This window comes from Penicillium subrubescens (genome assembly GCF_028828155.1).
Source record: "Penicillium subrubescens strain IBT 31985 chromosome Unknown utg000002l_segment0_segment0, whole genome shotgun sequence".
Classification (NCBI taxonomy): domain Eukaryota; kingdom Fungi; phylum Ascomycota; class Eurotiomycetes; order Eurotiales; family Aspergillaceae; genus Penicillium; species Penicillium subrubescens.
In genome coordinates this window covers 4,188,519-4,213,954 of record NW_026643152.1, presented here as the reverse complement: position 1 = coordinate 4,213,954, position 25,436 = coordinate 4,188,519, and the positions used below count along the sequence as shown (strand labels likewise).

The window sequence follows — 25,436 nt, the reverse complement described above, 5'->3', positions numbered from 1 at the left end:
CCGCTGCTCCTGCGCGACCTTTCCACCTCTCCATCATCTTCCGGAAGCTCGCTTTCGGCCAAACCCATCACTCTTCGTGTCTCTCTGGACGTAATCTCGCGCAATGAACTCCCGCGAGCAGTCTGATATGCCTCCGGCCCCCTCCTACCCTTCTCCCAACGGGGCGCAGATGGCTCAGGGTGCTATGCCGTATTACAGCAACCGCCAGATGACCACCGACGAGCTCCTCTCCGCGGAGCTATCGCGCGACGCCTCTGGTCCTGGCCTGGGCGATGGATCGAATCATGGTCAAGGAATGGTACTAGGCTCGTCGAATGCTGGCGACATGGGTCGGCCTTCCAACGAGGATCAACACCAGCACCAACACATGCTCCAATTCCCTCCCAGCCAGCAAGTGGGCGTGGATCCGAATCATGATTTGAGCTATGGCGAGCAGAGTGCGCGTAAGCGATCGAAGATCTCCAGAGCCTGTGATGAATGTCGGCGCAAGAAGGTATGTCGCGAAAATCGTCCTCGCCTCCTTCTCGCCCCCATCAAGACGCGCGGGTTCCAGCAGCTAACATTGTGATTTTTCCAAACAATAGGTTCGATGTGATGCAAGCTCCGAAACAGGCCTCGAGACCTGCTCAAACTGTCGTCGACTGGGCGTGGTCTGTCAGTTCAGTCGCGTGCCGATGAAGCGTGGTCCCAGCAAAGGGTAGGTGGACACGCGCCTCCACGAAACAAGCTCGAGACTGACGACGGCTGTACAGATACATCAAGGAACTCGCCGAACGCCTGCACACCCTCGAGAGCCAGATGCAGCCTGGTATGGTTCAGTCTGACGTCCCGTATCAATCGATGAATGACGTTTCACTTTCCCGCGGCTACCAGGACTTCACCTCACCTGTAGACCCCGGCTCTGCCAGTCGCAAGCGAACATACTCTGTCTTTGAGGGGCTGCCGAGCTCATCCTTCGCTCAGCCATCGTTTAACGGCCGCGGATCGCAAAACGCCTTCGATGCTCCCGAGGCAGGCGCCGACCCGTATAACCCCGCCGTCGCGAGCGGCGGCGCGCCCAAACCTGGTAACCTGTTCTGGAACCCCACTGGAAACGAGCAGGATATTCACAACGGCCTGCCCAGTGGCTTGGAGATGACAGAACTGCCCAAGCACGAAGGCGACGACGACATGGCACCTGTCCACCTCGACGAGGGTGCTTTGGATGCATACTACCAGAAGGTTCATGCTCTTTTGCCCATCCTTCCGCACACCAGGGAGCGTACCTTGGAGTTGCTTCACCAGTGCAACCGAGAGACCCAGGAAATCTTCTGCTATGCGCTCTACACTGTTACTCGCACTGACCTGTCGCGTGTTGCGAGCAATTTCGAGAAGGTTGTCTCATTCGACAGCGCGCAGGACCTCCTTCTGTACCACACCCGCCAGCCCTTGATCATGCACTCAACGGCAGCCAACCTGATTTGGTTGCAGACATTGATCTTGATGATCATCGACTGTGACACGCGTGGTCCGGACAACTTTATCCTTAAGGATGGCATCCCGAAGCAGACCTTGGTCCAGGCCGCGAGCAAGCTTGGATATGATCTGGCCAAAAACCAGGGTCAGCTGAAGACCAACCGGGTTACAGATGCAGATGTTGACTCGGATGCCAACCTGACGCGTCGCAACTGGGTCTCGTTCAACATTCTGGCTCGCTGGTACGCCATTAGCGTGGCTGATGCGACTGTTATCGGGGGACAGGAGGTTGGCGGCCGTGAGGATAAGCGGGTTGTCGGTCAGATTGTTACTGGAATCGCCTGTAAGTTGAACGGCTTCCCGTGCTTTATTGGAATAAGTTACTCACATCATACCCCAGCATACTCTACGTTCCTATCTGAGATGGTCGCTATGGCCACCGTGGAGGATAACGTCTGTCAAACCAACACCGGCCTCGGGCATGTGGTCGGCGCCAACATGGTTGCCTCCCTTGAGCGCCTCGCGGATATGCAAGATATCTTCAATGTGCACGAAATGTCCGAGAGCATGACCCGCACGCTTTTTGAAAACCTCCAAGCTCAGCTCTACTGGACCATCCGCCTCCTGATCAAGCGTCACGTTTTCATCTACAGCCCCTATGAGATCATCTACTGCGCCCAGGAGGTTATCAACGAACTGCACAAAGCAACTCTGCAAAACCGCCTCGCGACACCATTCGATCTGCACAGCCTGGCTCTTGCCTCGATGACCCTTCTCGAGGCGACCGTTCTGCCCGAGCACAGTGATGAATGCTGGGGCGCGCTAGAGAAAGTCGAAGAGATCCTCGATCGCCGCACCAAGCGCCCCGTCGAGACAGCTGAGTTCGACAATATCTTCGGCACCCCCAGCTGGGACGCCAAGATTCGCGTCTTCCTTGAATGGCGCCGCGCAAAGTCCCAGGAGTCGCTTCTCCACGAAGCTGGTGGTGCAGGCAAGGTTGGCGCGGGCTCTCAGCCACCTGTCATGGGCCCGAACGAGCAGCGTTCGCTTCAGCATCTGGCTGATTTGGCTGTGGGTGCCGAGGGCTCGGTTGGCCAGAGTGCCTCGACCCCGCCACCAGGACTGTCTGCTGATCAAGGTGAGACGTCGCCGAACCTGGCGCCTCAGCTCGCGCAGGCCAGTGGTAGCAGTGGCCGTGTCGTGGTGGATTTCACTATGCTCACAAAGGAGGGATATCTCAACGTGTTCTCGGGTCTGATCTACCGCCGGACTCGTTGAGATGCGTTTCACTTCTGAACGGGTTCGCTTTCCTCCCGTCTTGTTTCTTTCTTTCTTTTTCTGCTCAATTTCGTTCAGGGAGTTAGGCTAGCCAAATATCTTTTCTGTTTGAGTGCTCTGCCCCAATGCCATATGGCTTGCCTCTCTATTACGTGTTTTTCTGGCTCAGTTGTTCTATGGGAATTTGACTACCAAGCAGATTTTAATATCTTCAAATCTATTTTTACTTTCTTTATCGCTTCTGCCCTATTATCTGTAATCTACCTGTCATTGGAAGTGCATAAGCCGCACATGATATTCCATTCAATAATGTCCTACAAATCTGAAGCTAGATAAGCTTGCCAACAGTAACACGTCGCAGTCGATGAGCAATTCAGCAGACAGCTGCATAACGGATGTTGATAGTAACACAAATTGTCATCGCATCAAGAAAAGACTGGGCCTAGAACTTGCCATTATGGCTTCACCCCGAAAGCAAAGCGTCTCCATGTCCCCTCGACATCTTCGCAAAGACTTACAAAGTTGTCATCCTGGATCAACTCGCACATCCACTTCTCGAGGAATGCAGAGCGTTCCTTAGTCGGTGCCTTAACGTACTCCGACAACTGCTCTTCCACGGATATTGGCACCGACCACCTTGCCGATTGAGGCGCTTGGATGATTGTTTCACTGACATGCCCATCGTCAGTCCGGGCACGCTGGCTAGTCCCTGCAACTGAAGACACACGCCCTTGCTGCTGCGATTCAGTGCTCACACTAGGGTAAGGCAAAGTCGCCTGAACTCTCGCAGGATCCTGGGAGAGATTCATTGTTTCGGGGTAGGGCTGTGTCTGAATCAGTTGCTGGGACTGCGACTCGGACATGAAAGATTCCCGCCGTTTCAGGTTGTCGGGCTCCGGGTAAGATGACTCGGGGACAATTTGCTGACTTGACTTTAGGCTTGTCGTGCCAGCCCGAGACATCTTCGACTTGAGCTTTGTGAAAGGCAAGTCCCTTTTCGGGGGCAACATCTGATTCAGCTCCTGGTCGTGGTAAATTGGCCCGGTAGTGTGACGAGCAGGAGCTTTCTCAGATGTTGCCTGGCCTCCCTCTGCCGGAATGGCGGGAAGGGTGCGTCCCAATGCGGTCTCGTTCTCTCTCTCGAGGGTCTGCATGGTGAATCGGCCCTGTGGGGCATTGGAGGCTAACACAGTTCAATAATCAGCATACCGGTCTTGGCAATAGTGAAGATGACTCTCGTACCTGTCTCAAAGCCATATGCCTTTCGGCCCATGTAGTTCGAGGGCACTGGAGCATTGCTTTCCGGGGTGATCGCAGCGCCGGCGTCCCGTGGCGGGTTCTTGGTCAACTGGGCTGTGGATACCGATGCCCAGGATACAGTCGAAGGGGGCCGATGGAAGGTTGGGATCGAGCCCTCTGCCAGAGGACAATTGGCGGCGCTGAGCATAGATAGGACCGTGTAGTAGTCGCGATCCTGACTGAACTTGATTTGGACTCGACGCATCTGCATGGAAGACAGGATTAGTATATTTGAATACCCCGCTCTGAGGCTCTGATCAACTAACCTGCATGATATTCAACGGATACTTGATGGCGATAGAAGGCAGCTTCACCACGACCATAAGGGTCGGCTTCGCATTTGGACCCTCCTGACTCGACTTGGGTTCATTTTTGGTCCCACCAATATGCTGGTCAAGATCGATTCGTTCCTGCTCTTGGTGTCAGTGAAATTGAAGATTCACAGTAAGGTGCATCTGGACTACTATACCAGCATCCGGCCGTCATGGACGACTTTCAGAATTAGACTTGGTTGAAAAAGGCCTCCAACTTGTTGCTCTATTTCACAAAACAGATCTCCATCTCCATTGATATGAGTCCAGACGAGCCGGGCGTGCGAGTTGAGAGGTCCTTCGGTGTATGAGAACCTGGAAAGAGGCAGTCGAGTCCCCATAGGGGGTTGATCTCGAGTAGACTGCATTGCGTGGAAATAAGGGCCCAGCGCGCGTGTGTGGGAAATCTGATGAAGGGAAAGGTGGGATAAAGTGCGTGGAAGTTCGTGGGAGTGTGTGGGTGAGGGAGAAGATGAGGGGGGTTGATCAGATGACGGGGGTTTGAGAATGCGCACCCAACACACAATGGCCTTCTCACTGTTTCTAACGGAGCGCTACGACTAAGCAACCCCTAAATTATTCGTCTGAACTGCATGAGTGTTTCTTCTTCCGCACACTACCTCGTAATTTCACTTTTTACTGTGGTCTTTGTTCAGGTGTTCAGCTCCTCTTTCAATACGAAACATACGAACTAGAGCTGAAATCTAGGACAATAATCTGATACTATATACATTAATAAACTTTTAGAGAATATCAACTCTTAGGTGATCAAAAAGTAAGTCAAGTTATGCGTTTCAATACTCTTTGATCTCCGTCCATATCCACTTTCATTGCGGCTCAACCTATATTCTGATGCCTCAGGCATTAATATAGCCTCAAAATAGGTTAGCGCAAATGAGGCATCCCGGTCCCGGAATAACCATGCTCCGAAAACGCGCCTGGAGAAAGCGCGGACTTTTGGCTGATCAGTTCCGTTGATCGCAAAGCTCAGCTCTTCCCACTGCCCTCAAGGGCAATATACAAGGCATTGACGATTATCCACCACGAGGCATCGGTCGCCTGAGTTTGTCGAGTATTTGTATTTTACGGCATCCCAGGTCCTCCTACCGACCTTGCGATCACTTCGTGTTCGTGTTCTCCCTCGTTGCACGTCGTCCCACGCCTTTTGTCCTCGAACGCGCCCGACGACTCCACTCAGTCGCAAACCACACTCCTCGCTAGTATTGAAGAGTCGCATTGCGCATCGCTGTCTCATTTTTGACAATTGCTTTGGAGAACAGCCGGACGGAAAACGATTGATACCTTATCGCCCTTCCCTCTACACCCACAGCAAACACATCCCACGCAGACTCGACTGCGAGGCTGCCAATTTGAGTTTGAACACCTCTTACAAGCCTGTTCTGGGTGGTTGAGGGCGAATCTTGCGATTGAGTTTGTGTGTGAAAGTGACCACGCCAATCGGGCTCGCAAGGGAGAGCTTGCGCAGCGCAGAAGCTAAATCAACCTCCATTCCTACTTCTACCATCAAGATGTCGGCATCCACACCTCAAAGAACCTCTCTGCGCCGTAAGATAAACCTCAACGATGTTTGCGATGGGGGTATACTAACATCATACAGAGGGTCTGCGCCAGGCGCCGAAAGTGAACCAACCTTTCATTCCGGACACGACGCCCGCTCGCCGCTCCCATCATCAGAGTTTCACTTCTCCCCAGCCATCGATGTCCCCTCATGCACCTCTCAACCCAGCAGCTAACCCGCAGAGCGCGTCTTTTGCCGTGGAAAACTGGGATGGAAAAGCCCAGACACAACTGCCAATGTCGACGCGCGAAGTACCTACACCAGGCAACCGACCTGCTCTGTTCGCCAGTCTCTACGATCGCACAAAATTTGCCAAGCAGCCCGATTTCTATGACCCGTATTTTCCTCTAAGATTCTTGGAAGTTCCGCGTAGTGAGTCACGACCCCGTTTACCCTGAGGATGAGGACAATATGTTAATTCGCCCGTGAATTGCAGCGGACCACATTTACAAGCGTGCCCACTATGGTCTTCAGTCTGGCATTCCTGACGAGATCGACTTTGCGTTGTACCATCTGGTTCAAATCTCGAACCAGCGGTGGGACAAGTTCAAATTTGAGGGATTCCCATTACTTGCCGAGTCACTCATGCAGAAAGCTTTGGAGATCACACATCTCTGCACTGGCGTACGCTGGGAGTTTGATTATGATCCCCGACAACGGTCCGACCGTGTCAATGTACTCAACTCACTGCATGGTACGCGAGATATTCTTGACAAGATTCGCAAGATTCCCACGAACATCCCGACAGACACCCTTGAGACGAAAGAGTTCAACCACGCCCTTCGGAATATCAAGGAGGCCACTCTGGTGTTGAGAAACATGGTTTTGCTCAAGGAGAACGCTTTTTACGTGTCTCGCTATGCCAGTGGCCTTCTCAGAGACTTCCTAGTCATCATGATGAACGTACCAAACCAGCCACGCCTGAATGAAATAAAAAATGACGCGCTCGATATTGCTGAGGAGGTCACCAAGTTCATGAGGACTGACGCTGAGGATCCGCTCTGGATCTCTCTGGTCAATTGTCTGGACTCACCCGATCGCGCGCACATTGTGAGAGCTCTTTGGGCTTTAACCCACTTCTCTACTGAATTGCACGAGGCCGACGCAAACCGAGCCATGGAGAGCCTGTCGAAGCCAACCCTACAACAACTGTACTACCACACACTTCTTGACCTCGACAAAGACATTTTGAGCGGTGCGCTGGATTTCTGGTACCAGTACACTTTGAGCCACGACAATATTGAGACCTTGATGGATGCCATCAACTTCCCAATTGTCTTTGTACCCCGCATGGTCGCTCTTCTCACCTACGAGGCACGACCGACCAAGAAAGAGACCGTTTTGCAAGAGGAAAAGGTTGCACCTCCACCAGCTGACATTCCTCGTGTACCTCCCGAGCTTTTGGAGAAGTTGATGGAACTTTCAGAACCGGAGCGGAGCTCTCAATGGTTGAGATGCTGTTTCGTTGAAGATGTAGAGTGCGAGATCACACAGATTGCCCTGTGGCAGGCCTATCAAAGCCGTTTCGCCGATCCCCGAGCCGCCGGTGGAGGCGTTCTTCCTGCTGCGGAGTTCATCAAGAACGTCAGCAACACCTTCACCAATGCACAGGCTCAGGTAATCAACGGTCCCGGCACGGCCCCAAAATTCATCATCAAGGGAATCCGGCCCCTGGAGACTGCCTACACTTTCCAAGCCTTCCCATACTTGTACTGCAAATGGGCAGACAATTCAAAACCTTCTCAAATGTGCCAGCGTGCATTTGAATCACCCAGCGATCTCCGCAACCACGTGTTTGCGGATCATATGAGTCTAGAAACCACCGAAACTCCGGGCGAGTTCAAGATGGAAGCTGCTGAAACCCCTATTCACACCTGTCAGTGGGACAGCTGCACACGGTTCCGGGCTTCGGGACCCAGCACTAATACTGCGATGGTTGCTGGCCACGTTTCTTCTCACTTGCCTGAAGATCGCCCCGCCGACGCTCAGCCACCCAGTACCAAGCGCCCAATTCTTCAGGAGAGGATTGTGCGTAAGTGGTACTATATGGATACGCCGCTGAACGAGAAGGGTGAGCCTTATGGGGCCGCTTACAAAGCTGCGCTTGTCCTGCGTAATATTGCCAGAGGACTGCCTCAACGGGTTGCCACGAAATACGGCAATGTGTCATGGAAGAAGGCATGCTTTGTGAGCCAACGTCCCAAGATTGTGGAGGTCTGGGATCGGAATCGTGCTCTGCGCAAGGAGTTGACCGAACTTATCATGGTCATTGAGAAAGAGGATGACTACTGAGAGTGACAATGTTCACTCTCATCAACCTTCCTCTTTTTTGCTCATCTTTCTCCGCGCCTTTGTTTTGTACAACTAATACCCCCCTTCGCTCAACGGCCCCCCTCTCGCCTCGACGGTCATCCGAGCCCAAGATCTACAGCAGGGACCGGGCTAGTGAGGCGGTTGTTGTTCCATCAAACCTGCTGGTCGACATTTTGGGCTGGACCAGTCTTGCACGCTAAAAGCACAGCGGAGTTTTTTTCCCACTGGATATGTGGTCGGTGATCATTATCTTTCTGGCGTCTCTGGTCGAGGAAGATAGAATAGGATCAATAGTATTTTGCCCTTGTTGTTGTTGTTGGTCGTTGGGTTCCTTTCTCGGTGTCTGTCATGTCTTTTACTTCTTTTCCCAGTGCTTGATGTCTTCTTCGATGAACGATGAATGGGTGTACCATAGGAATGGAGTAGGGGAGGTTCATGTCTCGATAGAGAGGACCAGCAATTTTGATAAATTTTATTTCTTGGATCAATTTCTCGACAGCTGTAGATAAACCGAACGCATTGGTAATAGTGAACTGGAAGTAACCGTGGTATGTTGGATCTTGTTTAAAATCTTTAGAAGTTATCATACAGGAATGCATCTACTTCCTCGCCTCATCGATCAACTCCCCCAAAACACGCATCGCATCCTCCGCCCTCTCCGCGGGCACATAAACATGATCATGATAATACCCACTAACCACATTCGTACTAATCTTCTCATCCTTAAGCCGATCCGTAATAGCCGCAATCAACCCCACAGCCTCCAGACTCGAATGCACCGTCAGCGAGATCCTCTTGCAAGGAAATACGCCCGCGAGACCGTGCGATGCGGCAAGATCCTCTGTCGCCACAATGGTCGTGCCCTCGGTTTCTTGGACGATTAGGGTTGGTTGCAACGTGGCTAGAGGGAGAGAGTGTAAAGCCTCGGTTGTGGTGATGAAGACGTAGGTTTTGGGATCTAGGGTGGGTTCCATTTTTGCGAGGAGGGTGGAAAGGTTTTGTTCGCCTGTTGCCATTTTGGGTGATATAGGGATGAATTTGACGTAGATGTATAATTGGGGTACTGTATTATTTGTAGAGGGAAATGAATCTGAAAGGGCGAGATGTGGATGTGCTGATAGAATTTGACTCATGACACCCACACCCACACCCACACCCCGCTTTTCAGACCGCTATGAAGAACAGTATCCGCATTCTAGAATACCATCGTGAGCCGTTGCTATTACACAAAATTGTTACACCCTCGCCCTTCTTCTCGCAGACATTGTCTGGAAATCAGAACTTAGAGCCCTATATGAAATGTGCAATCAATTCTAATAGTCATTACCTGTCGACCCATAGAGATGTACCCCTCGCTCGAGTACCTCAATCTCGTCGCCAACTTTGACATAAACTCCCACTTCATTCTCCTCAACCTCCTTGAAATTCCTATCCTCAGGAACACAATGCATACCCAAATACCCAAGAGCTCCGTTATTCCCCGTCTCAACAGTGCGGTACTTCATTAATGTTGTGCTAGGCTGCGGTTTGCCTCTTTTCTTCCCAGGAAGCGGATTATCCGTATCGAATTTCCCGCTCTCCGGGTCGACATTAGGCATTGTGCAGCGAGATGTACGACAAACAACGGAAATTGTTGGCGCGATACTAGCTCGTGGTTGCGTACCGCCACTCTTGGGCAAGATGCAGAAGCGTTTCCATGTTTCTTCCTCGTATGCTGGTGCGTTCGAAATCCAGATGTTTGCACGGAAACGGAGGGCATTCATAGGTTGGTTTTCGGTGGGAAGGTGTGCGGATACAGCCTGGACCGAGGATAGACTGTTGATGTTTATAGGCTGCGAATCGGTGTAGCCGTGCAAAGCTGGTGAACCGATATATTCTAGTGGCGCGAGGTTCTCGTTCGTGAGTGTCAATGTATCGGGTGTACATTTGAACAACGTGAGAATTTGACCTTCGTTTATTCCCAAATATCTCTTTAGCTTTGGCAGGGCTGTTGCAATAGAAGGAATTCTACCCATGTCGAGCCCTTTGGCATCACGATCATGGATGATGAACGTTGTCATCTTGACCTGAAATTCCTCTACCTGAGTGACAGTAACATTGAGAGGCACAATGAAGGAAACCTGTGGTTTTGCAGAGTAATCCCAGGTATAGAAAAATGTCTCGACACGATCAATCCGACTCGGCAGGTCCGGATCTTCGAATGTCAAAACCACACATCCACCCGACTGCACCAGCGGATCATGCGCATCACTGTCTTTGTGCGGAAGCCACAACTCAGCCTTGATCTGTGACATAAGCGGCTTTGTTCGCTGACTGATGAATCGCCATTTAGAGGCCGCGGCATCATCACCGGTGACAGTCTTCGTTGCAAGTGCAAAACATCTGTCATACATAAAACCAGTCTTGGTGAGCAGGGCCCGATCGACCTCGACAGGCCCGCAAGACTTGACAGGATGAAGATAAATTGCTTTTATACGAGGTGACCCGTTAACGGTAGTCCCCAGTGACTGGCTGAACTTGGGATCGTACTGGTCTGCCATGTTGCTGGTAGTTGAGTTGAGTCTTTGGAGATTCCTCAACCTCTTGCGTGTTTTGTTGACATTTCCAGATTGTATTATAACAGCCAAGAGGATGCTTAGCAGGAGTATGAGAGTTGAAGCGCCACGGACAACAAGAGGGTCCGTCGGGGAGATCCGAAGGGATTGCAAAAGTTGGATGAGCATCTTGAATCGAAGCTGAGAAGCTTGCTATCTCTTGGAATGTCTGCGGAAAATTCAAAATGACGAGAATGCTGAAGAATGATGCATTTCAAGGCTGCATCGAGGACTTAAGTAATATTTTTGTTGAAGATAAGCAAAGTCAGTTGGTATTTCAACCGACTCAGGGCAAAATACGGCTTTTCCGTTCTAGGAAGGTGAGAGGAGCGGGGCCTTGAGAATTACTGCAGGGACACGCTTAACTTGATAGGTCAGGTCCCATACACTAACCTAGTTCAGTTAGTGCAGCTTCTCTAATACCGTATTTGGAACTATTGAAGCAGCAATTGAATCCGCCCAGAAGGGGTTCATATACTTGTAGTAGAGTTGCAGATAAACTTCTATCTCAAGCGATGATCATCAATCAACAATACGATAGATCCTATGGCAATAATCCAATGGCGAAAATTCAGAAAGATAGATCAATTCAAAACTGCTTATTCTACATAACACCGCACAGCTGAGGTAAGAGCCTTGTGAAAGAGAAAAACAGCCTAGTAATCACCAGTTGGCAAGCCTACAGTGGGGACATGCTGTCCATGGAAGCCAAAGCCAACAACACCTTTAACATGGGCCCGACCAAGTTCAGTGAGGTCGCGGGCATCAAGGCACAGCAGATAGCTGTTCCCTGCCATACCATCAAGAACAACACTCAGAAGAACACCATCATCTTCGCTCACACCCTCGGGATTAGCCACAAAGATAGCCTCGCCGGGCGAGTGGCCATGATGCGCCCATAAACGGGATTCCTGGGTCTCGCAATCAAATTTCATGATACCATCAGTTAAAGTGGCCGCTCCCCGGAAAGTGGTTGAGTAGACGTAGCGGTGTTTCTTCGTGACAAGTGATGAGTTTATAGTAGGTAGCTCGGGCGAGAGAGACTTGCAGGTGGACCATTCAACGGTAGCCTTGAGAATATCAGAGCTTGGGGAGGATGGTAAGGCCGGCAGGCGAAAACGGGTAATAGTTGAACGAAGCGCATCTCCTCTCTTCGCCGCGAATTCTTTGGCGGTGGAGCGCGAAGAAATCAGGTTATCGTAGTAGAGGGAGGACATAAACTCCATACCATCCATTCTGACCAAGTCTGCGACAATATCTGTCTTTGTTGGGTCTTCCTTTGACGGCTCCTGCCAGGAATTGATGGTGTGGAAGCAAAAGAAAGCCGGGCTTTCGTATGTTGCAACCAAGCCGTTTCCGTGTTTTCTGTCCACGACGTACCAGGTTGCCGGCAGAGAGGGATCGGTTGGAAGGATCGCGTCCATAAAGGACTTGCCTGCGAGTGACAGCGGGTCTATATGCGCGTTCCACACACAGAGTAGAACGTAGTCCTCGGTGATGAGCAAGGAGTGAAGATAGGCAGGCGTGCCAGGGAAAGTGGCAAGAATGGTAGTCTTGCCCGTTGAGGCAGAGACACCAAAGACACGGTATGTGCATGTTGCCCCGAGTTCAAGATTGAAGTTGAACATATCACCCGTCTTAGGGTCCGATCGAGCATGAGATGCAGCCAACTGCCCGGTCAGCTCGGGATGAAGAGATGCCTGTGTAGCAAGACCAATCGGCTCGAGAGTCTCCGGGTCCAACTTCTTAAACCCATTATAGTCGGTCTTTGCGTACAGGGTGCGAATGCCATTAGATCCTCCCCAGCGTTTTGATGGCTCTCCATCTTCCTGGGCATCAAGACCAGGCATATTGACCGAAAGGGTAACACCGATATTCATGCCGGAAGGCCCGCTGGGGGGTACATGTTCACTCTGAACCTTGTTGAAAACAGTCTTGCACGGATCGCGTTTTTGACCAAAGCTCAATTTGGCCAGTGCCCCGGTTTTCCGCACATATTCAATCAGCTCGTCGGTTGCATAACGAGAGTTGTAGAGGACTCGGGTCGGTTCAGATTCACCCGAGTCGATAATCTGGAAGCGATGTGTTTGGCTGAATCCATCGAACCAGTGCGAGATGTGGAATGTCTGGCCTTCTTCGGTTTGGACCTCGCTTTTGCCGGGTCCAGTACGATATAAAGTACCCGCAGCATATGCAGGGATCTTTCCGGTCACTGCCAGCTCGACGGGAGTGCGTTCCTCGTATTCAGGATCGAACTAGGTATTGTATTAGAAATAGAAAGGTGGAAACAGTCTACGCAACAGGATGTAGTTACTTACGCCCTTTGCATTTGGCCAATTGTTCCAATGCTCTTGAGCATCTGCAGAATCAGCTGGAGGTGCAGTCTCGGTGATTGTAGCCATTTTGTGAATGTGTATCTTGTGTTCAGTAGATAGACAAGTTTAGATAGTTAGTTGGTTAAAACAAAACAGGTCATGTCGTATCTTATATAAACGAGCTAACCCTTGGCGAATGACAATTTACTGTCAATGCTGAGCCACTCAGATTACTGTAGGTCATCTTGGGCCCATTACCCCTTAGTCGTTGAAGCGTTGAGGTGTGGAAGTTTTAGTGGGGGAATCGCGACGGCTAACCAGTTTGCGACCAGTTGGATCGGCGAGTGGAGCATTCGGCGTAAACTCTCACGTCGTCCCCCACCTCCACCTCCATCATTCGGCCGTTTCCACTTCCTCGCTAACAATAAGCTGACCCCTAAGCCCTTAACCCAGCCTTCGTGATCTTCATTAGCGCATCTCACGTGCATCCGAGTCTTCCATGCGGTCTTCATTTTCCCCGTCTCATCCGGCGTTGTGCAGACGCGTGTGCGGATGCGGGCGCGGGGGACTCGCGACATACCTCGTTTGAACGGGATTCATCCACATTTCCCCAACACAACATCCCTTCTGGACACCTCGCTTTCGAAGAGTTCTAATTTGACTACCACGTTACCCTCTTCGGCCCTTCGGGCTCGGAGCGAATCACGTCGGGGTATTAACAATCCCGGACCTCGTCCGTCTGCTTTTTCTCGCCTGCTATTTCTCAAAACGGGTTAGCAGCCCGTAAGAACCGCTCGGAATGCAACATTCACCGCCGCCCTCTCAAATGGAGGCCGCGGCGGATGAGAAATATTGGAAATGTGATCGGTGCTCGTCGACGTTCAAGCGCCAGGATCATCTGAAACGCCATTCGGCTACGCGTGTGTTCTATCGTTTGAAATTTGATTAACCCAATACGAGCGTCAGCAGCTGAGTTGTTTGTTACAGATAAAACACAGAGGAGACACGCTTGCCATTTCTGTGGCGCCCTATTTAGCCGTGGGTGGGTAATTATATTCCCCTTTTCTGGATATTCTACTTCGTATACTTTAGTGGTGACTTTCAAATACTAATGTACCATCAAGTGATGTATTACGACGACATTGGAAATCATGCAAGACTCGACTCGAAAATGGTATCGAGATGCCCGAGAGTCTCCGCGGTGGCAAGCATAAACGTGCTTGTGATAGCTGTGCAAGCATAAGAAAGGCTTGTAACGGGGAAAATCCCTGTTCAGAGTGCAACCATCGAGGGCGACCTTGTACGTATCAGCGACTTTACGAGGACATAGATGGGCCTACTTCAAGCGTCCGAGATGATGCAGAGAAAAATGATCCAAAAATCGATGCGTCAGAGTCAGAGATGGATATCGACGATCCAGCAGGACAAACAGGACCATCAGGATCAGCATGGGAGCTTGGCCTCCAGAATTTCTATCCGTCCAGGGAAACGAGCAGGATTGTGTATGCTCGGAACAACTTTGGTACCTGAGTCCTTCGGCACCGTGCATTTAAATGGCGTCACAGGCAACATCGTGTTCTCTTTTTATATTGATCAATCCTTGAAGCATTCTGAGGAAGCATAGCGGTAATCAGGCGTTAATATTAGTCTGACATCTCCTTAACGAGATCGCAATAAGACAAGGTTTCTGGGCGTATAAAGAAATCGAGAAAAAGGATGCATAAAATCCCAAAATTCCTACCCAAAGTCAATGGTCAAATTCCGCCAGCATGCTGCGCATAGGTGATAACATCCATACTGATAGTATGAAATCCCTCAGAACATGTTACCTTGACGGCGATTCTCTACGCCGTCTGCAACAAGACAGTCCCATCCTTGTCAAGCACCTTTGCCAACTCCTTTACCTCAGTATGATCCCGCGTAGTCGTCATACGGTGGCACCATGAAATCGTCTTCCCTCCTTCATCCTGACTCGGTTCAAAGAGGAACTCACCACCTACCCGTTTAGTATCCCCGCCCTTAGTAGCAAGTCCACTACTAAGATGCTTGAGCCCTTGCGTGATGGACCCCAAGACAACCCGCGCCATACTCTGCCGGAAGTACTCTGGCTTTGCGCCGAAAGCCCAGGTTGTAGCCATACCCAGGTCATCATACAGGGTATTTGCTTCATCGGCATAGATGGGGAATGGACATCCGGTTTCTTTGGCGTAGAAGTCGATTAGGCCATGATCTCCACAGCCGATGATGGCGAAAGTGGTGGGGATGGGTAGTTTGAGTAGCTCGTCTGGCTTGATTGACGCAGCTAGTGCGCGAATGTACTCTTGACAGCTCTAGAGGACATGATCAATAACAGCGTTCCACAAAAACAAGCCTGGGAAAGCTTACCCCACAGAAGAAATGGCGGATGAAGATCACCAAAACGCGCCCCGTTGAATCGGGTCCATCGTAGATACTCTTGAACGAATGTTTTTCGCCTTTATTATCGAGGATCGGATAATTCTCGACCTTGCGGATTGTATCCACAGAAGGCGGCTTATCGTTTGATGGAACCTCGTGGGGCTTGGTGGTATCGGCTACCTTGACGTCATCGGCTGCTGGGACTGATTCCGCTGGCGGACTTGGGTTAACATTTGATGGGGCCGGTGGATAGGAGACTAGAACTGGCTCTGCTGTGCTGGACATGACGCTCAACAGCTTCTCGCTATAGTAAAGGTAGAGCCAGGGGCGAGGATGTCAAGGTGAAAGTCAAGAAGAGGCGGGGCAGTTGCCAAAACATTCAGGCGCTCGGGCCAGCTGAGATCTTGTAGCTCTAAAAGAGGCAAATCACTCTTGGGCGATCTATATCAAAGTTGATTGTCTTGAAAGATTTCTCTACATCTAATATACTTTTTTTTCTTCACCTCCCATGTGTTGAATCTATGACTCAACGTCTATGCCCATTCCATCACTGCCCAAGCATCCGTTTAGGACTTCCACCATTCACAGCAATCCATGCCCCTGCCGTAACGGTGCAATAAATCACATCCCAACTGACACTACTAACGGCTGGGTGCTCGTATATCACGCTTGGCAAGTTCGTGGCCAAGACACGCAATGACTCAATACTGATGTCTAGCCCCATATCTTGCAACACCAGGAACGTAGAATGAGCCTGGATAGCCACGCAAGCCATGGTATACCACTGGAAAAACGTGATATATTTCCGAACGGTTCTCTCTTCACTGGAATTCTTGGCGCGCGAGGATTGACCTGGGCGCAGAATGGCAGGGACGAAAAGCAGAAGATGGGGTACCAACAGCATCAGCATGAAGTGCTTGGTATGCGCAACCGTCGGGACCAGAACGGTACTGATGAGAGAGATGGCGACCGGTAGAACTTCCGAGTACAATGGTGGCGACCACGCCGAGATAGAATCTTGAGCATTGCTCTTGTTCTTCTTGGTACCCTCGGTCGGGTGCGGCTGTCGCGACACGAGAATTGTAGCAAAGAACAGGTTCTGAGCGAGCGAAATGGCGACAATTTGGCCCAGAAGCATATATGCCCAAACATGGGGGATGCGGTATCGCCGGGCTGTAATCACAGGATCAGTCCATCATGAACAATATAAAACAGGCAAAAAGATGTAACAACTAACCCATAATACCGAGAAAAACACTCCATCCCGTCGTCCACAAAAAGATCTGACCGCTCCACCAAAACCGGGCAGGCGTCTCGATGACCGTCTCCCAAGCTTCACGGAACAATTTCGCTTTCTGCAACCAGAGCTCCAATTTAAACAAAGTCGTAATCTCCGGGTCCGCTAGGTCCACTAGAGACTGACTCGCCTCCCAATTGCGATATGAATGCGCAAAGAACGCAAACATGTAATACCAAGTCGCCCCAAGGCTCAGAGCTGCCAGAATGGCGAACAACAGGAATTGAACGCGTCGCTGAGGATTTTCCCAGTCGTTTTTCTTCAATCGCGCCTGATACCGAATGAAAATGGTGCGGCTGGCATTCAAGGCTAGAGAGCCGGCGAGAACGAGGTAGCTGGCGAGAATAGGGAGAGACCGATACACAAGCTCAGGATGGCCGGTCTGAGCCGCTGAGGTACTGGACGTTGACATCCTCCTTCCTTCCAAACGCACCCTGAGGTGCTAAATGTTAAATATGAGGTAAAAAGCAAGGATCTTGCTTCCTTGGTGGGAGATGTTGAAGCTGGACATGGATGAGAATGTTGGCACCGATGCGGGTTATCCCCACTTGTGCCAAGCACCTCGGTTGGGGGCCTCGTCTTAACTACAGTACTACATCATGCAGTACACATAAAAGATATTGCAAAATACTAGCCTAAATCTGCAAGTTCCTAGAAAACACGTTGTTTCTGAATCTAAATAGAACGATCTGTCCATGTTACTAAGAAAATCAAGCAACCTGTTCAGACAAGCGAATTTCATATGACGTCGATGCAATGGAGGATCAACCTGTTGCTCCTGAACCATTGGATCGTGGGTCGTGGGGGCCCCAATTGAATCTCGGGTGTGGCGATGAATTTGTTAAGCATCAAGATATCAAAGACCAAGGACACCTAGTGTATGATTCTGTTAAAATCCACTATACCAACCGAACCTCCGACCGCGAGAGAATACTCAACATACTCTATGCGAACCACTTATCCCACACCGGAACAGCGCATTCTTCTCCTAACCTCAACTACATCCAGAACTCGAACATGCCATACAAACAATTCCACATCACCGAACAACCAGGATGCCACCACTACAACGTAACAACAACAGCCACAACCGACAACAAACAGCACCTCTTCCTCGAAAACTCACCCTTCGACAACACCCAGCCCGATCTACGCATGCACCTCGGCCCCGATACAACGGGCCCCATCATCGGTACATCAAAGTACAAACGCTTCTCACAAGACTGTCAAATCTCCCTCGAAGAAGACTTCGACAACCGCGACAGTAATTGGGTAAACACAACTCTATCCAAGAAAGGCTATCTATCACCAAGCTATGTATTCCAAGCACATCTATATGGTGAACTAGGTCGATTCTCGTGGGAGAAGACGCACTCGATGGGGAGTCATGCAACGCCACTGGGGAATTTGAAGTTGGTTGATGAGTCGAGTGATGATGTTTTAGCTGTGTTTTCGTCGGAGTCGTATTCGTTGGTGCCGGGGTGTGTTGAAATGTGTGGGGAGTTTGGGGAGGAGTTTGATCGGTTGGCGCTGTTGACGGGGGTGTCGGTTAGAGAGAAGCAACGGCGGGCACAGAGTAGGTCTATGAGGCATGGAAAGGATTATGTGTTTACGGCGGGGGCGGCGGGGGTCGGGATGGGGATGGGGATGGGTGGGGGGAGTTGAGAATGTTCAGAGGAGGAGGGTATAAGAACTGTGTATTGAAGTGGAGAAAGATGTTTCATTATGCATTATGACCATACCCCCCTGCGGCCATATCGAGCATTATTTTAACAAGGACATGTATAAGTGATAAGACGCTGGTGAAATTCCTCGCAAGAAGCCTCCAATCAAACTGACAATGCCGCCCGTATCATACTCAAACAGAATACAGTCGTTTCAATCATCCTTGTCGGGGTAGAAACATGCAGTCAACACTGTCATATACATCACCCATGAAGCTCTCATAGTTGAGCCAGGCGTTGTTGTCCGCCTGCGGCTGAATGCCCGGACTGGCCATGAAATCCATTTGGTCCCAGACGCTAGGCCAGGGTTCGAGGGTAAACGCCGATGGAGCCATAGTGATGGCAGGATCAAGTTGCTGGCCAGCAGCAATGTTCGGCGCTTCCAACCCCATGCTATATACGGCTGTTGGATCGGCCATGAAATTGGGGTGCGGATCATACTGCTCGGTCACGGCGGGAGGAGGTGGAGGGGGCATCGTCTCCATGGGCGGTATTTCGCTGATCGTGACCTGGCGGAGTGCTTCGCTGGGAGACTCGCTTCCTAGCAATTGCTTCCGGTGCGCCCGTGCCTGATTCATGAGTCTCTGAAGCGGTTTCCACAACATCCCGTGCTGGGAGTCTGCAATGACGAAACTCGATTGGTGGTATACTTGCTCCACCACTGGCCAGTGCTTGGATATCGTTGCCGGGTCTTTGCAAACGCAAAGCTCGGCGAGGGCAACCGCTAGTCCGTGCCAGGGTACCCACATAGATCCAAACCACGTCCACGGCCTCATCGCAGAGTCACTGGCGGTCTCCATTAACTTTTGCAGGTTATCAGCAGCCAGGCTGAGGAGCACATCTCCCTCGACGGGTGGTGGAACCCAATTCCTACCACGTTGAATTGGCCGAACACACCCCAGTTGTAGCCATCCGAAGATGGTCAATGCTACCCGCGACACGTAGAGGTGGTACGACGATTGCTCAGGTCTGCATCCGGATAAGAGGGTGTTTGCAGTTTTCCGGAAATTATCGAGAACCTCCTGGCGCTTCTGCGACGATCTGACCGTAGGCTCGATGAAGTCAGTGAATCCGATCGATCGGGCTACAGACTGAGCTGCTGCGATAATCGAAGTCTGCGTCATGTCGGTGAAAGTACCTTCCGGATGCTCTTTGAACGGCACGTCCATGCTATGCCAGATGTCGTCATCGTTGATATTCGCCGGCAGAACATAGTCCAGCCAGGCAGATTGCATCATAGGTTCAGAAGCCCGATCGAGAGATGCGGCTAAATCAAGAACGCCAATGGCCTGCCATGTGCGTCGTCGCAGCTGTTGTTCGAAAGGACTGACTTGGAAGGGAGGAACGGGCATATGGAGACATAGAGCTTGACCCACTCGAAGGGCCATGGAAAGCATGGTCCACACCCGTCGGCTTTGATCTTGGCACCGGGCAGCAAGCTGAGAGAAATTAGTATCAAAGTAAAGATGATAAAGGTCTATGCAAGACTCTAGCATGATGATTGTCTTAGCATTACTTACCAATGAGAGCACATAGGCCTGGAGAACTGTCAACTCGTTGGTAGTCACGAAATCCGCTTTTACCAGAGCAGCTTCCGTTTCCCTTTGCAAGTCGGCAGTGATCGTTTTCTTGTCCACACCAAATAATAGTTGACATTGAGAATCATCAATCGTGCAGACAGCCGCATAGTATACAGCCCATGCTAGCGTGTTGGGGGCATGATGGTCGGGTTCGTAGTCAAGATAAGGTTGGTCATCGCGAAGAAAGGCCCGCAGCGAAGGCCGATGTAGGATCTTGAAGACCGGATCGACATTGTGCAGATAGATCTCACATAGTTGCCGTCTTGTCTGGGGCGCGATAGTAAGTCCCTTGTACGACTGAGGTGAGCCAGACATGCTGTCTGAGGTCTCTGATGAGCCAACGAAGGAGGCCCCGAAGCCGGGTTGACTCCTGGCCTCTTCCTCTTCCTCTTTAATTTCCAAACGGTCATCCAAGACGGTACGCAGTTCTTGTGTCTATGTTGAAATATTAATTTGGACGTTCATGGGAGCGGTACATAGCATATAAATCCCTCACTATGCAATGCAGGATCAAACTCGAATAAAGTGCTTACCTGCTGCATGATATCCTCCCAAAACGAACTAGCCATGTAGGTCGTGGAGGGACGTGGCCGGTGCGGCAACACAAATGTATTTGGCTCTGGATTCTGAGTACGCCAGGTCTCGACATCGGCCATCTTGTTCTCGAAGCTATGCTCAGTGACGGTGCTGGTAACCGTGGACCGTGGCGGTTCCTCGGGATGCGACCCGGCATCGCGCTCAGCTGCGACCTGCTTCAAAAGCCGTTCTAGCTTCGCCACCCGCTCTGCCAGCTCCTTATCGGAGCCATGCGCGTGCTCGGGGGTCTTCCTGGTGCGTCCCCGTGGTAGACGAGCTCGTTCGACGGGAACGCATTGAAAGCCTAGGCGCACGCAGCTGGTGCAGGGACTAAGCTTGTCGCACTTGACCTTGCGCTGGCGACATGCTTCACAGCTAAGCCGGACCCTCGGCGCTGACGAGCGCGATGCAGTAGCGGTTCCTGGCGCAGGAGCAGGAGCCTCGCCCGGCGTGGTTCGTTCGGGCTTGACCGCGGGGTCAACCTGGTCCTCCATCCTGACACATCCACCGCAAGCAGTGTGCTATGAAAGAGAGATGGCACGACCTGCGGCGATACGTATGTTGAAGCGAGAGTGATATCAGTTTTGGCAGTTTGACCCCCGCAAATAATCCTGGGAAGTAACAGCCGGAATGCTTGTGAGTCGCGAGAAGGCGGGAGAGCTCGAGGTTGGCTTTCGCCTTGGCGGATTTAGAGTCTCAGCCTTATTGGCCGCGCTGGTCACCCGTTGACCGGATGAACTGGCTTCCCCCGCCCATTGGACCACTGGACGATGAGAAGATTGAAGGAACGGCCTCGACTGGTGAATCAAATGAGACCAGTGAGAATACACAGCATGCTTATTCGACAATACTGAAAGGAAAATTTTCTACGAGATACATTAGTATACAGAGGAAATTATTATTGCTGCGTTATGACGTTGCCCTATTAATCTGGAATCAGTTCTAAAAGCATCAAGTATCGTGCGTGTGCTTCGAACTGTTTATTTCTACACGTTGTAAGATCATGATCTTTAACCCAAAATCTTCAAGCCGCCCTTGGTTTTTCCGGGCTTCTTCACTCCATCTTGCTTCACCTTCGGTCCCGCGCCACCTGCACCGCCAGCATTGCTCTTGCGTTGATTCTTATTGTTCGAGACCGGGCGCACCTCGGTGTTGGCGCGTCGTAGCAGAATGGGATGAGATCCAATGTACTTGCCCTGCATCTCACGAGCGGCCTTGAAGTAGTCGTCGCCATCACTGAAGCTGATAAAGCCATAACCCTTGCTCTTCTGTGTCCGCTTTTCCCGAATCACGCGTGCCTTCTGTACCGACGAATAGCGCGCAAACGCTTTCAACAGGGAGTCATCGGTGACCTCGCCTGCGAGATTACCAACAAACAGCCGGAAATGGGCTGGGTCCCATTCCAGCAGACTTTGGTCGGTCCATGTCTGGCCACCGCCAGATCGGGCGACAGTGACTGTTGGCTCCGGCTGGGGCGTGGAAATGGGAATGGGGGTGCCCACGGCGGATGGCGTCACGGCACTAGAGCCCTGGGGCTTGCCAACCTCATCGGCAGGGTTGGAATAGGCGCTCTGCCATTGTGCGATCTGAGCTTCGGTCTCCGGGTCCATGCCGGGGTTCTGTCCTCGCCGAGCGCCATGAGGTTGATTCGGGGTGGATCCAAACGGGTTCTGGATCTGCGGGACGCCGCTCGGGCCGTAGAAGAAGGGTCCGTTCTGGTAGGACTGAGGCTGCGCCTGATAGGACTGCGGTTGAGCCTGATATGACTGCGGCTGGGGCTGTTGATAATAGTGGCCATAGCCTGTCGAGGGTGATGCATACCCGGCGGATGAGACAGGTGGTGCGGAGATGGTTGGGCTGTGGGTGCGATAAGGCTGGGACTGTGCCGACTTGGTAGAAGCTACGGCGCGCGGTTGGAATGCCGTGAAGGCGCTGTAGCCCGATGGTTTGGAGGCATTGCTGGAAGGAGGAGGTCGAGGCGGGAGAGAGGCGGGAGTCTGTTTGAGACCTGGAGGTGGCGGATAGGACATGATGAATGAGGTGTCCGCAACAGGAGGTTGAGCTATTGTGCAGAGCAGTAGCTGCAACGTACCTTCAGGACCAGAGCGAGAAGAATATTCAGACGGAGGGAGACCTAGTATCCCACTCTTAGTCGATCGGAGACAGATGGGGTTCGTGGTGGTGGTGATCGAGGAGCGGTGGAGTTGAGGCGAGGAAAGGTAAAGACTTGAAAAAGCTCACGTTGAAAGAAAGATGGGCAGAATCGTAATTCGATCTGACCGCCTAGAATCCCTGGCCAATGAGAGGAGGCCTCTTCATTTAAGCTCACTAAGATATGTATCACCAGATTTATGTCAGGAAATAAAATGAGGTTTCTTGCTGTAATATTACTTGAAACCCATAATTGCCTTGAAAAACGGCCCTAGATACAGACTTACAGGGGTGGAGTGAATTTGGTGGGCGATTGTCCATATTAATTCAAATTTCCGCCGCTTTTTTCAAACGCATTGGCATACTATTCTCTGTACTTTACTGGTCTTTATTTTGTGATCAGAAAACCTAAGTCCCAAACTTACATTATTTCAAATCATTTGTAGAATATATGTACAAGTCTATCAGTGGTGATAGATTCACATTTGTTGTAGATCCCAATTCCCGATCCCCGTTTATGTATAGATCCCATCGGCCAGACTGAAATCAAACGAATGCCGCAAAAGCCGAAGTAGCAGCTTGGGACTCCTCCCAACCAATACACTTCCAGCAACGCAACAGATTGTCTGGATCATACTTGTTCTTAATCCTCACCAACTTCTCATACTTATCGCTCCACCATGCCTCTCGCCAATTAATCGTGAATGGATTCGCCTCGTTGCTATACGCACCACCACCGGGCGTTATCCCCTCAATAACCGCCGTCATATTCTGAATAGCCGCAATCTTCTGCATTCGAGTGGAAAGAGTACTATTCCATGCCCAGGAAGCACCGGAGCCTAACTCCCAGACGGCCTCACGCCAGGCGGGAGAGGCACTAGTCGAGCCTTCGGCATATTCGTAGAGCACTGGACCGACGACGGGGATGTAAGGCGTCTGACCGATTGACTGGATGAGAGCGAAGAAGGACATGAGATCCGCGCGGCCTTCGGCGGTTTCAAAGACCGAGCGTGGGATCAGACGGCTTCCGGGGAAGCGAGTGACACCGACGGCAACGGAGCTGGTTGTGACGTACTTCTCGTAGAATGGGTACCAGGAGTTGAATTCTTCGATGGTGGCAGAGCCTCCGTTTGCCTTTGCGTAGGCGATTACGTCTGCCAGGGAGGTTTTCGCTTCGTCGATGGAGAGGAGAGGCGAGATATTGACAAGGGTGTTGCCGGTTATATGGCCACCCCAGCCTTCTTGTGCCCATTTAAGGGTGTTATTGACGACGATTTCCATGAATGGGAGCATGTTGGTGGAAGTGCTAGGGAACTTGATATTGGCCGCAACGAAGCGAATAGCAGGCTCGACACGGTGGGTGCTTTCAAGAACGACTCCAAAGGTTCCACCGCCGCCGCCGCGAAGAGCCCAGAATAGGTCCGGGTTCTGGAATTCGTTCGCGGTTCGGTAGACACCGTCTGGTGTTACGACCTTGAACTCTAGCACGCGGTCAACGCCGAGACCGTACACAGGACTGAGAATGGAATGACCGCCGTTTTGGACCCAACCCCCCGAGACACCAACTGTGGGTGAGTAGCCACCGAGAATTGTGACGTTATGCTGCTGTGCAAATGTATACGCTTCATCGAAGTTGACCCCGGCGCCGACGGTGATGGCCTTGTACTTTTGAGCGGCATCGTTGCAGCCATGGGGCGTAAAGGCTTGATTGTAGTGCATAGACCGTAGGTTACGCATCCACAGAGACAGCGAGTCTCGTCCGCTGCTACGGGTGAGATAGTCATGGCCGCTGTTCTTAATGACGAGCTGCTTGCCGGAATTCTTCGAGAATCGAAAAGCTTCAATCACATCCTTTGGGCTCTGCACTTCGAGATAATGGGAGGGCATGTTCCCCTGGCGGCAAGTGGCATTCACGTAAGCCAAAGGGTCTGCAGGATTGCTATCGTCGAGAAGACATTGGTCGCTGGGATCGGATGCCCACATCTCAGCCTGGTTGTTCATGTAGCCATTGGGAGAATTCGTTCGTAGCCACGGGTTCGAGTAGTTAGCCTGGATGGCAGTACAGGCAGCATTATCGCGAGCCACTGGTTGTCCATTGTAGCTGGAGAAGCAAGGCAGAGAGAAAGGGGCAAGAGATTGCACACGTCCGCCGACCGTCGCATTGAATCTCTTTAGAGCCCTATCCGAGTGAGCATCGGCTCCTGTACCTGTGACAGTGCCACTCAGTAAAGCCAAGGAGGCAAGCCCAAGTAATTTCCAAGACAAGGTCATTCTTCCAGGCAAACGGCACATAGCATGTGGCCCCGGGTAAGTGGACAGACAGGGGAAAGAAATGATCAAGGAAGTATAAAAATTGCCAATCTACAAAGTACTGGCATGGCAGAGACAATTCCCCGAGGTGAGACCGAAATCGCATCCGAGACCCTCCGCTATAAGAGATTAATGTCTTTAAAAGGAGATAAGCCGAGCAAGGCGTTTTCATAGTGAGACATGATCATCCTTCAGCTAGCAACATTTGGCCATAGCGCCGCCATTTAAGCTTTGCTTCGATTCCTCTTCTAGAACTG

The 25,436-nt window shown here is 51.3% G+C and overlaps 12 protein-coding genes across 12 annotated transcripts; 3 read left to right on the top strand and 9 right to left on the bottom strand.

The window, feature by feature from the left end:
• Window positions 1–103: 103 nt before the first annotated feature.
• Window positions 104–2,934, top strand: N7473_002914 (putative C6 finger domain protein; the record flags this gene model as incomplete). The annotated part of the gene is made up of 4 exons (XM_057148854.1): window positions 104–493; window positions 585–697; window positions 753–1,798; window positions 1,856–2,934. The coding sequence occupies 4 exons, from the start codon at window positions 104–106 to the stop codon at window positions 2,731–2,733; spliced, it is 2,427 nt and encodes an 808-aa protein (XP_057012508.1). The 3' UTR covers window positions 2,734–2,934.
• Window positions 2,935–3,188: 254 nt separating this feature from the next.
• Window positions 3,189–4,711, bottom strand: N7473_002913 (uncharacterized protein; the record flags this gene model as incomplete). The annotated part of the gene is made up of 4 exons (XM_057148853.1): window positions 3,189–3,916; window positions 3,976–4,237; window positions 4,299–4,442; window positions 4,502–4,711. The coding sequence occupies 4 exons, from the start codon at window positions 4,709–4,711 to the stop codon at window positions 3,189–3,191; spliced, it is 1,344 nt and encodes a 447-aa protein (XP_057012507.1).
• A 1,161-nt stretch (window positions 4,712–5,872) lies between these two features.
• Window positions 5,873–8,214, top strand: N7473_002912 (putative chromatin remodeling complex subunit (Rsc9); the record flags this gene model as incomplete). The annotated part of the gene is made up of 3 exons (XM_057148852.1): window positions 5,873–5,909; window positions 5,962–6,294; window positions 6,359–8,214. 3 exons carry the CDS (start codon window positions 5,873–5,875, stop codon window positions 8,212–8,214), a joined length of 2,226 nt encoding a protein of 741 aa, XP_057012506.1.
• A 620-nt stretch (window positions 8,215–8,834) lies between these two features.
• Window positions 8,835–9,251, bottom strand: N7473_002911 (ACT domain-containing protein; the record flags this gene model as incomplete). Its single annotated transcript, XM_057148851.1, has 1 exon — window positions 8,835–9,251. The coding sequence occupies one exon, from the start codon at window positions 9,249–9,251 to the stop codon at window positions 8,835–8,837; it is 417 nt and encodes a 138-aa protein (XP_057012505.1).
• A 297-nt stretch (window positions 9,252–9,548) lies between these two features.
• On the bottom strand, window positions 9,549–10,958 carry N7473_002910 (uncharacterized protein; the record flags this gene model as incomplete). The annotated part of the gene is made up of 1 exon (XM_057148850.1): window positions 9,549–10,958. One exon carries the CDS (start codon window positions 10,956–10,958, stop codon window positions 9,549–9,551), a length of 1,410 nt encoding a protein of 469 aa, XP_057012504.1.
• Window positions 10,959–11,485: 527 nt separating this feature from the next.
• On the bottom strand, window positions 11,486–13,231 carry N7473_002909 (carotenoid oxygenase family protein; the record flags this gene model as incomplete). The annotated part of the gene is made up of 2 exons (XM_057148849.1): window positions 11,486–13,084; window positions 13,148–13,231. The coding sequence occupies 2 exons, from the start codon at window positions 13,229–13,231 to the stop codon at window positions 11,486–11,488; spliced, it is 1,683 nt and encodes a 560-aa protein (XP_057012503.1).
• A 1,757-nt stretch (window positions 13,232–14,988) lies between these two features.
• N7473_002908 (peroxiredoxin-like family protein) lies at window positions 14,989–15,826 on the bottom strand (the record flags this gene model as incomplete). The annotated part of the gene is made up of 2 exons (XM_057148848.1): window positions 14,989–15,474; window positions 15,530–15,826. 2 exons carry the CDS (start codon window positions 15,824–15,826, stop codon window positions 14,989–14,991), a joined length of 783 nt encoding a protein of 260 aa, XP_057012502.1.
• A 262-nt stretch (window positions 15,827–16,088) lies between these two features.
• Window positions 16,089–17,250, bottom strand: N7473_002907 (uncharacterized protein; the record flags this gene model as incomplete). The annotated part of the gene is made up of 2 exons (XM_057148847.1): window positions 16,089–16,714; window positions 16,779–17,250. 2 exons carry the CDS (start codon window positions 17,248–17,250, stop codon window positions 16,089–16,091), a joined length of 1,098 nt encoding a protein of 365 aa, XP_057012501.1.
• A 344-nt stretch (window positions 17,251–17,594) lies between these two features.
• Window positions 17,595–18,503, top strand: N7473_002906 (uncharacterized protein; the record flags this gene model as incomplete). The annotated part of the gene is made up of 1 exon (XM_057148846.1): window positions 17,595–18,503. The coding sequence occupies one exon, from the start codon at window positions 17,595–17,597 to the stop codon at window positions 18,501–18,503; it is 909 nt and encodes a 302-aa protein (XP_057012500.1).
• Window positions 18,504–18,720: 217 nt separating this feature from the next.
• Window positions 18,721–21,212, bottom strand: N7473_002905 (putative C6 transcription factor; the record flags this gene model as incomplete). The annotated part of the gene is made up of 3 exons (XM_057148845.1): window positions 18,721–20,001; window positions 20,083–20,577; window positions 20,676–21,212. 3 exons carry the CDS (start codon window positions 21,210–21,212, stop codon window positions 18,721–18,723), a joined length of 2,313 nt encoding a protein of 770 aa, XP_057012499.1.
• A 516-nt stretch (window positions 21,213–21,728) lies between these two features.
• N7473_002904 (RNP domain protein) lies at window positions 21,729–22,748 on the bottom strand (the record flags this gene model as incomplete). The annotated part of the gene is made up of 1 exon (XM_057148844.1): window positions 21,729–22,748. One exon carries the CDS (start codon window positions 22,746–22,748, stop codon window positions 21,729–21,731), a length of 1,020 nt encoding a protein of 339 aa, XP_057012498.1.
• A 667-nt stretch (window positions 22,749–23,415) lies between these two features.
• N7473_002903 (putative isoamyl alcohol oxidase) lies at window positions 23,416–25,140 on the bottom strand (the record flags this gene model as incomplete). The annotated part of the gene is made up of 1 exon (XM_057148843.1): window positions 23,416–25,140. One exon carries the CDS (start codon window positions 25,138–25,140, stop codon window positions 23,416–23,418), a length of 1,725 nt encoding a protein of 574 aa, XP_057012497.1.
• Window positions 25,141–25,436: the final 296 nt, after the last annotated feature.